Source organism: Hyperolius riggenbachi, chromosome 11, assembly GCF_040937935.1.
Source record: "Hyperolius riggenbachi isolate aHypRig1 chromosome 11, aHypRig1.pri, whole genome shotgun sequence".
Classification (NCBI taxonomy): domain Eukaryota; kingdom Metazoa; phylum Chordata; class Amphibia; order Anura; family Hyperoliidae; genus Hyperolius; species Hyperolius riggenbachi.
Window position 1 is genome coordinate 19352569 of NC_090656.1, and position 12505 is coordinate 19365073.

The 12505-nt window shown below is 49.5% G+C and overlaps 2 protein-coding genes across 4 annotated transcripts in view; one reads left to right on the top strand and one right to left on the bottom strand.

Moving 5' to 3' along the window:
- The window catches only part of PHKB (phosphorylase kinase regulatory subunit beta), a 421697-nt gene extending 419176 nt beyond the window's left edge, over positions 1 to 2521 (bottom strand). For 2 of the 3 annotated variants that reach the window (XM_068260886.1, XM_068260887.1), the window contains exon 1: positions 2432 to 2521. Coding sequence is in view for 1 of the 3 variants with exons in the window: in XM_068260888.1 (XP_068116989.1) it covers positions 2432 to 2495 (64 nt within the window). In the remaining 2 variants the exon portion in view is untranslated. The remainder of the gene's footprint in view (positions 1 to 2431) is intronic. The other variant, XM_068260888.1, reaches the window with a different exon arrangement.
- A 92-nt stretch (positions 2522 to 2613) lies between these two features.
- Positions 2614 to 12505, top strand: part of ITFG1 (integrin alpha FG-GAP repeat containing 1) — a 383915-nt gene continuing 374023 nt past the window's right edge. Inside the window, exon 1 of the mRNA XM_068261311.1 lies at positions 2614 to 2851. Coding sequence (XP_068117412.1) covers positions 2683 to 2851 — 169 coding nt within the window. The 5' untranslated portion in view covers positions 2614 to 2682. The remainder of the gene's footprint in view (positions 2852 to 12505) is intronic.

Consider the following 12505-nt stretch of genomic DNA (forward strand, 5'->3'; position numbering starts at 1 on the left):
GCGTACAGGAGCTCAGTGCTGGCTGATAGTGAGGTCAGAGTGTAGCATACAGGAGTTCAGTGATGGCTGATAGTGGGGTCAGAGGGTAGCGTACAGGAGCTCAGTGATGGCTGATAGTGGGGTCAGAGTGTAGCATACAGGAGCTCAGTGATGGCTGATAGTGGGGTCAGAGTGTAGCGTACAGGAGCTCAGTGATGGCTGATAGTGGGGTCAGAGTGTAGCGTACAGGAGCTCAGTGCTGGCTGATAGTGAGGTCAGAGTGTACCGTACAGGAGCTCAGTGATCGCTGATAGTGGGGTCAGAGTGTAGCATACAGGAGCTCAGTGATGGCTGATAGTGGGGTCAGAGTGTAGCGTACAGGAGCTCAGTGATGGCTGATAGTGGGGTCATAGAGTGTAGCGTACAGGAGCTCAGTGATGGCTGATAGTGGGGTCAGAGTGTAGCGTACAGGAGCTCAGTGATGGCTGATAGTGGGGTCTGAGTGTAGCGTACAGGAGCTCAGTGATGGCTGATAGTGGGGTCAGAGTGTAGCGTACAGGAGCTCAGTGATGGCTGATAGTGGGGTCAGAGTGTAGCGTATAGGAGCTCAGTGATGGCTGATAGTGGGGTCAGAGTGTAGCGTACAGGAGCTCAGTGATGGCTGATAGTGGGGTCAGAGTGTAGCGTACAGGAGCTCAGTGATGGCTGATAGTGGGGTCAGAGTGTAGCGTACCGGAGCTCAGTGATGGCTGATAGTGGGGTCAGAGTGTAGCGTACAGGAGCTCAGTGAAGGCTGATAGTGAGGTCAGAGTGTAGCGTACAGGAGCTCAGTGATCGCTGATAGTGAGGTCATACAGTGTACGGTACAGGAGCTCAGTGATAGTGGGGTCATAAAGTGTAACTTACGGAGCACAGTGACTGCTGATAGCGTGTAGCATGCCTACTTTGAAAACGTTACTTGCGCTGGGTTCAGGGACAGATGTGGGGAAGGGGACATGTAGTGACAGCAGGTGACATTAGCAGTGTCACAGTGTCAGGCAGCAGAGGGTGTGTGTGAAGGGTACAATGACAGCTGATAGTGGGGGGGGTCACACACAGTATAGGGGGTTCAGTGACAGGTATGTGGGGAAGGGGACATGTAGTGACAGCAGGTGACATTAGCAGTGTCAGGCAGCAGAGGGGGTGTGTGAAGGGTATAGTGACAGGGGACACACACACAGTATAGGGGGTTCAGGGACAGATATGAGGGGGAGGGGACATGTAGTGACAGCAGGTGAAATTAGCAGTGTCAGGCAGCAGAAGGGGTGTGTGAAGGGTACAGTGACAGCTGATAGTGGGGGGGTCACACACAGTACAGGGGGTCCAGGGACAGATATGTGGGGGAGGGGACATGTCCTGGCAGTTGGCAGTGTCACACAGTGTGCAGGCAGCAGAGGGTGTGTGTGAAGAGGACAATGACAGCTGACAGGGGTGACACACACAGTATAGGGGGTTCAGTGACAGGTGGGGGAGAGGACATGTAGTGACAGCAGGTGACATTAGCAGTGTGCAGGCAGCAGAGGGGGTGCGTGAAGGGAGACACACACACAGTAGAGGGGGTTCAGTGACAGGTGGGGGAGAGGACATGTAGTGACAGCAGGTGACATTAGCAGTGTGCAGGCAGCAGAGGGGGTGCGTGAAGGGAGACACACACACAGTAGAGGGAGTTCAGTGACAGGTGGGGGAGGGGACATGTAGTGACAGCAGGTGACATTAGCAGTGTCACAATGTCAGGCAGCAGAGGGGGTATGTGAAGGGTACAGTGACAGCTGATAGTGGGGGGTCACACACAGTATAGAGGGATCAGGGACAGATATGAGGGGGAGGGGACATGTCCTGGCAGCGAGCAGTGTCACACAGTGTCAGGCAGCAGAGGGGGTGTGTGAAGAGGACAGTGACAGCTGACAGGGGTGTCACACAGTAGAGGGGGTTCAGTGACAGGTATGTGGGGGAGGGGACATGTAGTGACAGCAGGTGACATTAGCAGTGTCAGGCAGCAGAGGGGGTGTGTGAAGGGGACAGTGACAGCTGACAGGGGTGTCACACAGTATAGGGGGTTCAGTGACAGGTATGTGGAGGAGGGGACATGTAGTGACAGCAGGTGACATTAGCACTGTCAGGCAGCAGAGGGGGTGTGTGAAGGGGACAGTGACAGCTGACAGGGGTGTCACACAGTAAAGGGGGTTCAGTCACAGGTATGTGGGGGAGGGGACATGTAGTGACAGCAGGTGACATTAGCAGTGTCAGGCAGCAGAGGGGTGTGTGAAGGGGACAGGGACAGCTGACAGGGGGTGTCACACACACGGCAGCAGTGAGCAGGGAAGTTTCCCAGCAGCCTCAGGGGCAGGTGACACTGGGGCACAGGAGAGGCACAGGCGGGACACACGCAGCTGATAGCGGGTCACACACACACCTGAGCGGCGGTTTCGGGCCCTCTGCTCCAGCAATTTCCAACCCACATCGGCCAGCGCCGCCATCTTTCTCCTCCTCCTCCCCCGTAACCCCGCCTCCTCCCCACAGTAGCCCCGCCCCCTGCAGCCCACCTCGGCCAGCGTCGCCATATTCCTCCTCCTCCTCCCCTGGTAATCCCGCCTCCTCCACTCAGTAGCCCCGCCCCCGCCGTAGAGCGCAGCGCCGTGGTGTGAGAGAAGCCGGAAGTCAGAGATGTGGGTGCCGGGGGGTGTCCCCCTAATCCTGCTGTCAGTGCTGGGGGTGCAGGCCTCGCTCCGTCCCATCACCAGGGAGGCTCTGGGGGCGGATCCCCGGGGGACCATCGCCGCCTGCGGGGACTTCAACGCCGATAAACAGACCGATCTCTTCATCGTCCGATCCGGTGAGCCCGACGCTGCCTGCTGGGAGATGTAGTGCGCCGGGGGCGTCAGCTCTGCAGACTAGAGGCACTTGCGGGGTGTCATTGTCATGGCTGGGAGTTGTGGTTCACCAGTGGCCTGTCCACCCCCACAGCTCCCACATCTGTTATTATGGAGTGTCAGGTGTGGCTGGGAGTTGTGGTTCACCAGTGGCCTGCCCACCCCCACAGCTCCCACATCAGTTATTATAGAGTGTCATGTGTGGCTGGGAGTTGTGTGGCTGGGAGTTGTGGTTCACCAGTGGCCTGCCCACCCCCACAGCTCCCACATCTGTTATTATGGAGTGTCATGTGATCTGTGACATGTGTGACTGGGAGTTGTGGTTCACCAGTGGCCTGCCCACCCCCACAGCTCCCACATCTGTTGTTATAGAGTGTCAGCTGATTTGTGACGTGTGGCTGGGAGTTGTGGTTCACCAGTGGCCTGCCCACATCTGTTATTATAGAGTGTCACATGTAGCTGGGAGTTGTGGTTCACCAGTGGCCTTCCCACCCTCACAGCTCTCACATCGGTTATTATGGAGTGTCGGGTGATCTGTGACATGTGGCTGGGAGTTGTGGTTCACCAGTGGCCTGCCCACCCCCACAGCTCCCATATCTGTTGTTATGGAGTGTCAAGTGACCTGTGTCATGTGTGGCTGGGAGTTGTGGTTCACCAGTGGCCTGCCCACCCCCACAGCTCCCATATCTGTTGTTATGGAGTGTCAAGTGACCTGTGTCATGTGTGGCTGGGAGTTGTGGTTTACCAGTGGCCTGCCCACCCCCACAGCTCCCAGATCTGTTATTATGGAGTGTCAGATGACCTGTGTCATGTGTGGCTGGGAGTTGTGGTTCACCAGTGGCCTGCCCACCCCCACAGCTCCCACATCTGTTATTATAGAGTGTCAGGTGACCTGTGTAACGTGTGACTGGGAGTTGTGGTTCACCAGTGGCCTGCCCACCCCCACAGCTCCCACATCTGTTATTATAGAGTGTCACGTGTGGCTGGGAGTTGGAGTTCATCAGTGGCCTGCCCACCCCCACACTCCTGATAGGTAGGTCCCGACTTAAAAACAAAAAATTCTCTTAAAGGGAACCCGAGGTGAGAATAATATTGAGGCTGCCATATTTTTTTTTCCTTTTAAGCAATACCAGTTGCCTGGCTGTCCTGCTGGTCCTCTGCCTCCGATACTTTCAACCATAGCTCCTGAAATAGCATGCAGCAGCAATATTGTCAGAACTGACAAGATTAGCTGCATGCTTGTTTCTGGTGTAATTTAGTTCACTACTGCAGCCAAATAGATCAGCAGGGCTGCCAGGCAATTGGTATCGTTTAAAAGGAAATAAATATGGCAGCATTCATATCACTCTCACCTTGGGTTCACTTTAAATAATACAACCTCCCAACAAAGGTGTATGAAGGAGATTCAGGGTTTGCTTACCTCTCCTGTAGATTTAAAAAATGGCCAGTATGACTTATTATTTTAATAATTTATTGCGCACTGTAAGGTCAGACGACCAGAGCTGTGGAGTGGGTACAAAATCATCCAACTCCGACTCCTGTTAATGAAACCGTTGACTCCGAATCCAGGTACCCAAAATTGCTCTGACCCCACAGCCCTTGCAAGGCTATGGAGTGGGTACAAAATTGTGGGCTGTGAAGTCGGAGCAATTTTGGGTACCTGGAGTCGGAATCGATGGTTTCTTTCTTGTATTTTTGATTTGGGTCCACTTTAAAGAGAACCCGTGGTGGCTTCATAAGATTGAAATCCGCACACAGAGGCTGGGTCTGCCTATATTGCCCAGCCTCTGTTGCTATCCCAATCCCCACTAAGTTCCCCTGCGCTCTGCAAATCACAGCCGCACTGTCAACACGCAGTGTGTCACAGCGGGCTGTGTTTACCTCTATACTGTCAGTCTGCTGCTCCCCCCGCCTCCTGCATAGCTCCGGTCCCGCCCACGTCCCCTCCCTCCCCACTGATTGGAGGGAAGGGACGCGGGCGGGGACTGGAGCTATGCAGGAGGCGGGGGAAGCAGCGAGAGTGACACTACAGAGGTAAACACAGCCCGCTGCGTGTCGACAGCGCGGCTGTGATTTATGAAGGCATAGCAGAGCGCAGGGGGAACTTAGGGGGGATTGAGATAGCAACAGAGGCTGGGCAGTATAGGCAGACCCAGCCTATGTGTGCGGATTTCATTCTTAGGAAGCCACCTCGGGTTCTCTTTAAAGTGGACTCAAATTAAAAATACAGGATTTCAGAAATAAAATCTATTTTCTAACTTATAATAATAAATAGCAGCCTTTTTTCAGCTGCATGATGACAAATATAAAATATTTTACATTTATTGGAGGAACCCCTCCCTTCCTTTCATATTGCCGGGACAGAATCCGGCAGACTGGTGGAGGAGATAAAAAAATAAAACACAGGCTGCTATTGATGATGTCACAGGGGAGGTGCTCTCAGCTTGTGTGAGATTTCACATAGACGACGCCCCTGTGAGGGAGGGTAGCTGATGACAAACACACCTATGATCTAAAACCTCCTACTAAGCTCAGAAGTAATGGCTGCCACTGTATATCCCTAGTTATGAAATGAGAAGGGTGGAAAGCATGCATTGAAATGCTTATAGGCTTTGAAGGAGTGTTTATTTATCTTTGTATGTGTCAGAGTGGTGCAACTAAATATTTTAAATTAAAGAGAACCCTAAGTGTGTTTAAAGAATGTTATCTGCATACAGATGCTGGATCTGCCTATACAGCCCAGCCTCTGTTGCTATCCCAAACCTCACTAAGGTCCCCCTGCACTCTGCAATCCCTCATAAATCACAGCCGTGCTGTGAGGCTGTGTTTACATCTGTAGTGTCAGTCTCAGCTGCTCCCCCGCCTCCTGCATAGCTCCGGTCCCTGCCCCCGTCCCTTCCCTCCAATCAGCAGGGAGGGAAGGGATGCAGGCGGGGACTGGAGTTCTGCAGGAGGCGGGGAGAGCAGCAGACTGACACTATAGAGATAAACACAGCCAGCTCTGACAAGCTGTTTGTCAGCAGCGTGGCTGTGATTTATGAGGAATTGCAGAGTGCAGGGGGACCTTAGGGGTGTTTGGGATAGCAACAGAGGCTGGGCTGTATAGGCAGATCCAGCCTCTGTATGTAGATAATATTCTTCAAACCCACCTCGGGTTCTCTTTAAAAAAAATGTTTGGTTTCGGTCTGCTATAAACTGAGGAGTCGGGGTTGGATGATTTTTGTACCGACTCCACAGCCCTGCAAAAATCATCCGACTCCGACTCCTCCATTTTTGAAACCACTGACTCTGACTCCAGGTACCCAAAAATTACTCCACAGCCGTTTCACAGGTATATCTTGCTTCCTCAGGTGATTAGCAACCACAATAGTATGCTGATAGGCTGTGAGTAGTCTGAGTATTCTGACCTTACTGTGTGCAATAAACTAGGGAAGGAATGTTGTCATATTGGCTTTTTTGAGATCTTCAGGAGAGGTAAGTCAACCATACTTCTCCAACCACTTAAAGAGACTCGGTAACAAAAATTGTATCCTGTTTTTTATCATCCTACAAGTTCCAAAAGCTATTCTAATGTGTTCTGGCTTACTGCAACACTTTCTGCTATCACAGTCTCTGTAATAAATCAATGTATCTTTCCCCTGTCAGACTTGGAAGGCTGCCAAGTTCTTCAGTGTTGTGGTTCTGCTATGAACTTTCCCTTTCAGGCCCCTCTCTGCAGACTTCCTGTGTGATATTTAGATTAATGCAGCTTCTCTCTCCTCTCTTATCTTTTACAAGCTGGATAAAGTGTCCTCTGAGCTGGCTGGGCTTTCACATACTGAGGAAATTCAGACAAGGGCAAAGCTGTTTGCAGGAAGAAAAGAGCAGCCTGAAACTTCAGTGCATGAGAGATGCAGGGGGAAAGAAACACACAAATGATCTCTTGAGATTCAAAAGGAAGGGTGTATACAGCCTGCTTGTGTATGGATGTATTTTCTATGTGTGGACATACTGTACATCAACCTACTTCCTGTTTTGGTGGCCATTTTGTTTGTTTATAAACAAACTTTTTAAAACTGTTTTTAACCACTTTTAATGCGGCGGGGAGCGGCAAAATTGTGTCAGAGGGTAATAGGAGATGTCCCCTAACGCACTGGTATGTTTACTTTTGTGCGATTTTAACAATACAGATTCTCATTAAGCACCAGGCTGTTTTTTGCTGATCTGTGCTGGGTGGGCTCTCCAGCCCACAGCACAGATCAGCAGACAGCCAGGACGACCAGACTTCCCTCCCCCCCCCCCCCCCCTTTTTCCCCACTAGGGGAATGACCTGCTGGGAGGGTCTGATCGCCGCCGCTCCGTGTGGCCGAGTGGGGGGGCTCCTCAAAGCCCCCCTCTGCAGCGATATTCCGCCTCGCTCCCTTTCCCTGCCTCCCCTCCTTGCTGTGGGCAGCACAGGACGGCAATCCATCCTGTGCCGCCTCTGATAGGCTTCAGTCTATCAGATGCCGGCGATCCCCGGCCAATCAGAAGCCGGGGATCGCCTATCTCCTTTACGGTGCGGCTGCGCAGCAGCGCCGTATGATGTAAACAGCGGGGATTTCTTCCCAGCGTGTTTACAATTAGCCTGCGAGCCGCGATCGGAGGCTGGCAGGTTGTTCACGGAGACACCCTCTGTGAACTGACATGGAAAGGCTGCTCTAACGAGCGGCCGTTTCCATGTATCTCCACTTACGACCTGCCGCCACCTATCGGCGTTAGGCGGTAATTTTTTTAAATATTTTATTATTTTGGGCTGCTCTACCCACCGGTATATAAAGGCAACAGGCTGCCAGCCACAATAACTGCCAGTTAATGGCCTATATGCATCATAAAAGTGGTAATATCTACAGACCTTATTCTAAATAGGTGTTTTTTGAAATTCCATATTCCTATTTTAGTTTTTAAGACTGTAAATCTATGTATTTATTATATAGAAAGGTATAATTAAATATTTAATTGTAAAAAAAAACAGTAACTTATAGTCCTGCTTTGTCAACCCTTACAGTAATAACAGTAAAGGGCAAAATAGGCAGGTTCTGAGTAGGATTAGTACTATATAGCATTAGTGTGGTGGCAGTAAGGTCTTGCAGAGTCCTCTGTCATTGTGTGGGATGGCTTAAAGCACACCTGAACTGAGAGGGATGTGGAGGCTGCCATATTTATTTCCTATTAAACAATGCACATTGCCTGCTGGCCCTCTGCCTCTGATACTATGAGCCATAAACCCTGAACAAGCATGCAGATCTGGTGCTCTAAAATAGATCAAGTCTGACTAGATTAGCTACATGCTTGTTTCAGGTGTATGATTCACACACTACTGCAGTCAATGAGATCAGCAGGGCTGCTAGGCAACTGGTAAAGTTTAAAAGGAAATGTATATGGCAGCCTCCATATCCCTTGCAGTTCAGGTGTATTTTAAAGAGACACTGAAGCGAAAAAAAATGATGATATTATGATTTGTATGTGTAGCACAGCTAAGAAATAAAACATTAAGATCAGATACATCAGTCTAATTGTTTCCAGTACAGGAAGAGTTGAGAAACTCCAGTTGTTATCTCTATGCAAACAAGCCATTAAGCTCTCCGACTAAGTTAGTGGTGGAGAGGGCTGTTGTAACGATCGGTGAAGCACAGAGAGGTCTGATTACCGGTGATCTGCAGTATCACGGGGAATACAGACGTATACCAGATTATATGTGATCTGCAGTATCACCGATAATCCAATATACTAGCTAACCTCTGTTCACCTGAGTAGAGTGTAGTGATTGGTGTAACAGTAACACAGAGGACAAGCCTCAGTGCAGCAGGGAGTACTGCACAGATTCCTTCCGCAGATCTGAGCTCTCCAAGACGGGAGGAGTCAGACTGACAGTAGGAAGGGAAGTCCGAGAGTGACACTCAGGAGGAAGTGTCACTAACAGGACGGGGAACCGCCTCCAATCGTGAGGTCGGTTCTCGAGGTCGGACAAGCCAGGTCGTACACAGACGGACAGATAAGGTACAATATCAGTAGGCAAAGGCGGAGTCAAAGTACAGGCAGGGTTCAGCAACGGGGTATCAGATATATCGGGGTACAAAATCAGGAGGCGGAGGCGGAGTCAAAGTACAGGCCGGGGTTCGGCAGCAGAGTATGAGAAATAACGAGGTGCAAAGTCCGAGTTCAGGAGGATAGTCAAAGGCAGGCAAAAGTCATAACAGATAATCACAATCAAAGTAGTACTTTAGCTAACAATATCTAGCTAAGTGTAGGATTACAGCTCCAGCTGGTCCCGGCACACTTGCGGATCTGACTACGGATCTGGGTGCTCCCACATATGTGATCGCAACGCCAGACAAGACACGAGTGACCAGCCAGAAGTATATATACACATAGGTGCCCCCCAGCACCTCCCTGATTGCTGGACCAATGGGGAGTGGAGCTAGAGTCAGCTGACCTGTCTGGTCAGATGACTCCCTCCTGGGTGCCATAAATCTTGTCTGAGTGCGCGCGCGTCACTCTGAACCTTGAGGGACTACGAGTCCCAGCCAGCACAGCCCCGCTCTGCGGTGTCTCCGCAGCGGGGACATGCGCGCTAACTGCCGCGTCCAACGCGGCGGTTTCACCGCGCTCCGCAATATGCTGCACGGAGACAGCCGCCTCATGATGCGAGGAGGCGGCTGCCTCTCCGTGTGAGTGGCCCCTGTGTGCGGAAAGAGCCGCCTGCCGCTGGTTCATGGCCACGGCTCTTACGCGATTCCTCACAGCTGTTATCTGACTTTTATTATCTCAACTGTTTCTGGACTATTTACTTTTCCTCTGCTAGAGGAGAGGTCATTACTTCACAGACTGCTCTGAAAGAATCATTTTGAATGCTGAGTGTTGTGTAATCTGCACATATTAGAGAATGATGCAATGTTAGAAAAAACACGATATACCTGAAAATAAAAGTATGAGAATATTTTCTTTGCTGCTAATCTTCTAGTAATTATTCATAGTACACAACCAATTCACTATATCATATATTTTTTCCGCTTCAGTGGCTCTTTAACACCCCCCCCCCCCCCCCCATATGCCCACCAACAGAGTTTTTGTTGGTGGGCTATGATTGCTCCCAGGATGTCTATTTTTTTTTTTTTATATAAATATATATTGTATTTTTTTATTAATACATTTTACTATTTATTTATTTTTCCCAACTCCGCCCTTCCTCCCCCCGCCAGCCAATCCTAGCGATCAGCTCTCATAGACATCAGCCTGTGAGAGCCGATCACTCTCTTGCCTCTCAGGAGGACAGCCGCGTCGCACGGATGTCCCCAGTACATAGCTGGTGTAGATCGCAGCGCTGTACCATTTAAATAGTTGGTGGTTTCGCCATCTAACAGTCTCCTAGCAGAGATCGCCGCTGGGAGGCTGATGATGGAGCGGAGTTCCGTCATACCAGCTGAGATGCAATGCGCGATCCCCTGCTATCTCTGCCCCCAGGACTGCATGCCGATTGGTGTGGAGTGATCCTGGGGCTGCCGCCGCTTTCACGCCAATCGGCGCGGATCGGTCGGCAAGTAGTTAACATGCTGGGATTTATAGTTCTCCAGCAACTGAATAGCCCCACTCCTTTCAATCGCAGCTACTAAACTCTGGCGTGGGTCTGATTCTACATGCCGTTATTATTGACATTGTTGTTATTTACCTGCTTTGGGGCGGACAATAGTTAACACTACGCGGCACATGTGGTTGTCTAAGCCTAATGCAGCATAGTTTTAACTCCGGCAGCTCCCAAGCATGGGAGGCAATAGCGCGTCCCCGTCGGCTCAAAGCAGAGTGCTGTGCATTGGTCAGGAGCCGTTTTCTTTGGCTTTTGACTGTCTGATCTCTGTGATCCAATCACGGTGATCAGGAAGGGCAAAAGTGAAAAAAAGTCTCTGGTCCCTTTTAAGGACCAGAGTCTTCAGTTCCTAAGGGCTTTTTCACACTAGAGGCAGCGGTAGAAAAGGCTAAAACGCTGCCTTTTGGCTGTCAGCGTTTTGGTGCGTTTTGAAGGCGTTTTAATGCCAATACACGACTATCAGTTATAATGAGAAATGCCGCAGTCGGCCCTGAAAAAGCGCCGGGGAGCTTCAAGACGCAACGCTCAAAAACGCAGTGTTAAGTGTGAAAGGTAACGCTATGGACTTTTTCATGTTACCATGGAAAACGCTAACTATAGCCGTGGCGGTAAAACGCCAAAAAAGTCCTCTAGTGTGAAAGAGCCCTAAACGGTTGAATACAACTTATACTATTGTTCACTTATATGTGGAACCTTTCAGAGGTGCCAATAGAATAAAAGTCACTTAAACAAGCTTAAAACCGATGGGGCAGTGGTGGGCCTATCCCATCCATGCAGACAAAGCAAACAAAGGAAGGACTGTGGCATGAACGGTCAAACAACAATTTATTTATACTCCACAGTAAAAATAGGCAACGCGTTTCACGGGCTCAATCCCACTTCATCAGGCCAATCAAAAAGGCGCATACAGCTTATCAGCATCAAAACCACACTGAGCGCCTCTGTAACTTACAGAGGCGCTCAGTGTGGTTTTGATGCTAATCAGCTGTATGCTCCTTTTTGACTGCCCCATCGGTTTTAAGCTCATTTAAGTGACTTTTATTCTATTGGCGCCTCTGGAAAGCTACTACATATTGCTAAGTCCACCCTCGGTGGAGGGTTGTACCCATCTTCTTCCCATCTACAGAGAGCGACTTTTATTCCTGAGTGGGGTCAGGTTAATCTCCCCACCTGCCTTCACAGTGGTTGCCTAATGATAACCCTGGTTTGTGAGTATTAAATTGTTATATTTAGAAAAACAATTACTAGTTGCGCTGGGTCTAATTGGTACCTTTTATCATTCACCCAATAATATATACAGTTGAGTTGATATTCATTAAAACATTTGATTTAATAATACAATAAATTGCATTTGCCACATAGAGCGATATTACACAAAAATGTCAACATATATAGTCACATCTAAAATAGAATAAAATCATATCCTCAACAATGCATGCATGTCAAGCAATAATGAATTATAACTGCCTCATTCAGGCTGACAATCATCCACAGACCTTCCAATGTGCATAAGTTGTCAAAAACCAAAAAATAAAAAGATGTATATATGAAAAAGGCCTTAAAAATGAATAGTAGCAAAAAAAGGGGGGGGGGGGGATATCGTACAAATGTCTAAAAATAGTGCATCAGTTTTAAATTTGATTCCCTCAAGGAGTATAAAATGCTGGTGTATCCCAATATAGATTACAATAATGTCCAGTGGGGGGATGACAGCACTACCTGTCGCAGATTCATATACAGTCAATCCTCCGTTATAGATTGTACTTGTAGTTACCAAGCAATGAGGGCTTTGCCAGCAGTGTAGATTGCATACAGTTCATGGAGGGACTCACCTCCTTCCTCAAGAGCCAATAGTACCTCTGGTCGTAGATGGTACCGTATGTACACACGTCCTGGTGTGGATGGCTATTAAGATACTCACAGGGTGTCCGGTCCGTGTGTCAGAGCTCCGGCCGGCAGCTCATTGACACTATTCAGCTTGCGTACCGTGTCCACGATCGTGCAGCAGCGATCG